The following is a 5000-nucleotide window of genomic DNA, read 5'->3' on the forward strand; positions in this document are numbered from 1 at the left end:
TCAGATCGACACAACCCACCGGCCCCGGGGGATCAATCACATATAGAAATATTAGATTTTCCCCCCCCTTCATAATTCCCTAATGAAAGGCCGATAAGGGGGGGGGAAGACTTTGGTGCCCCAAACAACAAACCAGGGGGGAGAGAGAAGATTTTGGGGGGGAAACCAGCCAGTGGATGTTTGTGTTTGGTGTTGTGGGGTGGGTTGTGTTTTTGCGGGGTTCCGTCTTTCGGGGGCTGGGAGTGTACGGGGGACTGAATGTCTCCACCAACTCGGGTGTGTGTGTGTGTGTGTGTGTGTGTGTGTGTGTGTGTGTAGTCACGTCTCATGATGGTGACGTTGGGGAGCAGGACAGCAGTGCACGAAACGGCCACATTCACGCTGCAGCGCGTACATGAGGGGTCGGTCGCGCACGACGGAACCAAACGTAAAGGCGAGAATCGGGCTCTGCTCGACACCAAGGCGACGGCGGAAAGGAGAAGCGAGGAGGGGTGATTGTGGCCCGTGAACGTTGGATGATGATGATGACGATGACGATGATGATGATGATGATGATGATGATGATGATGATGATGATGATGATGATGATGATGATGATGATGATGATGATGATGATGATGATGATGATGATGATGATGATGATGATGATGATGATGATGATGATGATGGTTGAAGACAACGACTTGCACAACACCTAGAGGAGCAGCATCGATGCCGTCCACACACACACACACACACACACACACACATACATTCACACACACATACATACACACACACACACATACACACACAACACAACACAAAACAACGCATACAACACACACAAAGCGCACACGTACACATGCACACATTGCATGCACCACGTGCGACTGACCATGAGCGGGGAGATGAGCATGGATGCGACGGTGGTGACGGTGTCATCGCGTGCAAGACCGATGGACGCAATCACGCTGATGGGGATGCAAGGGTGTCATGTGGGGAGAGAGGGCGGAGGGTGTTCGCGGTGTTCCAAGGACACAATAGACGAGCCGGTGAGAGGAGGGGGATGCGTGAATGGTGTGATGAGACGCTCCAATGATGAGTGGTTATGAACAAGTGGTGGACACAAGGGAAAGTGCACGATGTAGGACAACAGAGCACCACACACACACACACAACACGCACACACAACACACACACACACACACACTGAGCAATGCTATTCGATCACCTCATCACCATCAAACATCACAATGCGCCCATGCAGTGCAGCACGGCAGACCTTGCGCCGAAGCAGAGACCAAGGAAGTCGAGGGTGAGGGCGGCGGATGACTTGAGGTTGTTGATGATCTGGTCATGCGTGCAGGCGACGGTGGCATGCAATGGTGAGACGGAACGAACGCACAAGTACAAACAGAGAGCAACATCAATTACACACACATACGCGCGCACACACACACACATACGCGCATGATCCCTCCCCCCCCCACAACATCGCCCATCACGCCCGCTGGTCGACTCGGAGGGATACCTGAATGACAGTGACGCGGGCCTTGATGACATCGTCGCCCTTCTCCTCGACCTGCGCGCCGGGCAGACGCAGGATCATCGGCAGCACCCTGGCACCCATGGCACCAACGGTGGTCGTGGTCGTGTGACAATGGTGGTTGGTGGTGGTGTCAACGGTGGTTGGTGGTGGTGTGATAAGGGTGGTTGGTGGTCGTGTGACAATGGTGGTTGGTGGTGGTGATAAGGGTGGTTGGTGGTGGTGGTGGATCGGTGAGTTGTATGCACGCAGGATGGTGTGCTACGCAACAGAAGTTGGATGCGTTTGCGTGCATTTTCAACACATACACCGCCACCAGCACCACTCCTGTACACTCGATGCCCTGACCAGATTGACGTAAATGAGTCGTCTTCGCCAATGCCCAAATTCTGCAGTCCAGAGAGCACCTGCTCCGTGCGCTGCCCGCTGTAGCTCGGGATCATCACCTGTTGATGTGTGTGTGTGTGTGTGAAGAAGGTGCGCGGTGAAGCTGCTTGCGAGCGCGAACACGACACCACCAAGCACAACACTGCCTGCCAGCCACAGCAACAACAACAACAACAGCATACAAACAACAACAGCAGCAGGGCTACCTGGATACGGGTGTCCCGCGTCTTTCCAGATCGCAGCTGTTCCCGGAGATCCTCGTCTTCCAACAGCTCCACAATGCCGAGCTGCCGGTTGAAGAACGCCTTGCTCTTCTTGTCGCGTGCAATCGGGTGCTTCCCCTCCTGCCACACCGCGTTGCTCACCTCCAGCTCCTCAAGCAGATCTTTCAGCAGCTGTTCAAAACCATGGAAGGAGACCAATCAGCACGTGAGTCGATATGTGCGTGTTGTGTGTGTGTGTGTGTGTGTGTGTGTGTGTGTGTGTGTGTGTGTGTGTGTGTGTGTGTGTGTGTGTGTGTGTACACTCCTCACGCAACAAGGATCAACCTCAAACTTGGTCTGCACCTGTACACTGAGATTGCATGCACGCGTTGCTCGCCAACGCACGCACTCACCTTCAATCAAGTTTGGCTTCCTGAAGACGACATGATCGCGCATAAACTGTACGATGATCAGTTCCGGAGACGCCATATCGACGTCGCTGCTGCTGCGTCGCTTGAGATGGAGAATGCGCAGAGCAGGGAAGCGTGGAGGAGGGGTGAGTGTGTGCGTGCGTGCGTGTGTGTGCGTGTGTGTGTGAGAGTGAGAGAGATAGAGGAGAAGAGAATTGAGACAGGAAGAGTGAGAGGGTTTGAGTGACAGAGAGAGACAGATACGCACACTCTCACGCCCTCACATTCAAAACACAGTCAAACTCCGATCTCCAGCCAGAGCAAGAAGCAAGGTGGTGGTGCGTGCACAGCCAACCAAGGCACACACTTCTTGCTTTGTGTCGCAAGTGGAAGGCTGATCGCCGTTTCTTGCCGAAACCACGAAGCGACTGAAGTCAGTCTATGACTCACCATTCACCTTGGAAACTGACTTCAGTCCCGCAACAGCAGCAGCACAACTGCCAAAGATGAAGAAGGGCGGCAACGGCAAACGCGGTGGTGGTGGTGGCGGTGCGAAGAAGAAGCACAACAAGCACAAGAACACCACAGCGTCAAAGAAGAAGAAAGCACAACACAAGCAGCAGCACCAGCAGCACCAGCACAAGGGCCAACAAGAAACATTATTATTGAAAGAGACAGAGGGGACAACACAACAGAGTGGTGAGAGACAGGGTCCAACAACGCATGAGCAGCACCAGCAGCACCAGCAGGATGCAACTGCAACAGTAACTGCAACAGTAACAGCGGCAGCGGCAGCAAAGGAAGCGCGGCGTAAGGAGCTGCAAGCACGGTTGAGATCAAAACGGGCGGCCCTGCGTGCTGGTCATGGCCACAGGCAGGTGTGGGCAGACAGGGACCAAGCGCATGAGCACCAGCACTCATCCTGCTCGTGCTGCGACGACCACGACCACGACCACGAACATAGCACGTCCAGTGGCAACGACCACGACGCTGCCCCGGACCGCGACGGTAGTCACGCAGCTCAGGATCACAATGCATCATACACCAAGCAGTTGCCAGGGGAATCACAAGCCGAAACTGGAGCGAGTCATTTGTTGTCGACGAGCAGCAAGAAGGCGTTGTCGGGAGCGAACAGGCATGCGGCACCGCGTGCCATGCCAGACTGGCTCACGGGCAAAGCGGGCGACATCATGCGTGCGCAGCCGGAATCACACGATGACTTTTTGCAGTCACTTCCCTCCATCAGCAACGGCACCAACCCGTTCTTTACGCGGATGATGGCACGCCGCAAGAAAGGTGCACACACTTGCAGCATGCTGCCGCATTGGCGCGTGCTTGTGCTGTGGATTCAACTGTTGTCTTTGCTGGTGTCCATTGCATACTGCACACGTATTGCAGTACAATTCACACGGCCACCTTGTTCGCAGGTGCATTGAAGGAGCAACAGCACACGCAATCGACGCGGGACAAGCGGTTGCAACCAATGCTGTTCGACGAAGAGGTGCGTGCGCTGTGTCTGTGTGTCTGCGTTTGTGTCTGTATCTGTGTCTGTGTGTCTTTGTATCTGTGTGCGTGCGTGTATCTGTATGCGTCTGTGTGTGTTTTTGTCTGTCTGCGTGTCGTGACACGTAAATGCGCCAACGCTCTCCGTTCAGCTGCTCAAGGCTCTTCATCTGCATTGCATTGTCACCCTTACAGCTTGAGGTCCCGGACGTGGAGCCTGTCTTGTTTCCAGACGACGACGCGAACTTGAACCTCCAGGTCAACGACACTGTGTGTGTGTGTCTGTGTGTGTGTGTCTGTGTGTCTGTGTATAACCGTGTCTGTGTGTGTCCCAGCGCTTGTTGAGCATCGTCATGTGCTGTTCATGTTGACTCCCATCAGTCCACCTTCTGCACTTACCGCTCACCACATGCACCACGTGCACCACATCTACCGTCCCCCCCCCCCCAACACCGCGTCTTCAACATCACAATGCGTCTCCTCATCACGACAGACCGACAACTTCTTCGCTGTCACACCAAACGCCACGAACAGCGACCGCATCCACAGTGATGATGATGACGGCGATGATGCATGGGCGATGGCAGACGTGCGTCCTCAACGCATTCCCGTTCACACGGCGAGGAAACCCAGCACTGCTGGTGATGGTGCTGGTGGCAATGAGATGAGTTTGAGGGCTTCCACGCTGTCACCAGAGGCAAAGACAACAAATGCAGTGACAGTCGCAGCAGCAGGGACCACAACCCAGTCGACCGTGAACGGCAGCAGCAACGGCAGGAGTGATGATGAGGCAATGGCTCTGCTGGATCAGTTTATGGCAGACGTGCTGCTGGACGCCAAGTACAACAGCAATGGTGATGGCGGTGATGGCGTGCCTGCAGGCAACGCAACAGTGATGACCGTGACGACCAAGGGCGCACAGGCGAGCATGGTGGCACAATACGGTGATGGTGGTGGTGGTGGTGGTGA

The 5000-nt window shown here is 54.8% G+C and overlaps 2 protein-coding genes across 2 annotated transcripts in view; one reads left to right on the forward strand and one right to left on the reverse strand.

Annotated features, from left to right (window-relative positions):
- Window positions 1–2607, reverse strand: part of PTSG_09778 (uncharacterized protein) — a gene marked incomplete at its 5' end in the record, with an annotated part of 6842 nt that extends 4235 nt beyond the window's left edge. Inside the window, 7 exons of the mRNA XM_004989080.1 lie at window positions 878–953; window positions 1265–1332; window positions 1514–1601; window positions 1877–1974; window positions 2122–2310; window positions 2449–2488; window positions 2528–2607. Coding sequence (XP_004989137.1) covers window positions 878–953; window positions 1265–1332; window positions 1514–1601; window positions 1877–1974; window positions 2122–2310; window positions 2449–2488; window positions 2528–2607 — 639 coding nt within the window. The remainder of the gene's footprint in view (window positions 1–877; window positions 954–1264; window positions 1333–1513; window positions 1602–1876; window positions 1975–2121; window positions 2311–2448; window positions 2489–2527) is intronic.
- A 385-nt stretch (window positions 2608–2992) lies between these two features.
- The window catches only part of PTSG_09779 (uncharacterized protein), a 3370-nt gene continuing 1362 nt past the window's right edge, over window positions 2993–5000 (forward strand). The window contains exons 1-4 of the mRNA XM_004989081.1: window positions 2993–3824; window positions 3956–4029; window positions 4227–4289; window positions 4525–5000. The exon at window positions 4525–5000 is cut by the window's right edge and continues 290 nt beyond it. Of these exons, the coding sequence (XP_004989138.1) occupies window positions 3035–3824; window positions 3956–4029; window positions 4227–4289; window positions 4525–5000 (1403 nt within the window). The 5' untranslated portion in view covers window positions 2993–3034. The remainder of the gene's footprint in view (window positions 3825–3955; window positions 4030–4226; window positions 4290–4524) is intronic.

This window comes from Salpingoeca rosetta (genome assembly GCF_000188695.1).
Source record: "Salpingoeca rosetta unplaced genomic scaffold supercont1.31, whole genome shotgun sequence".
In the NCBI taxonomy this organism is placed as follows: Eukaryota; class Choanoflagellata; order Craspedida; family Salpingoecidae; genus Salpingoeca; species Salpingoeca rosetta.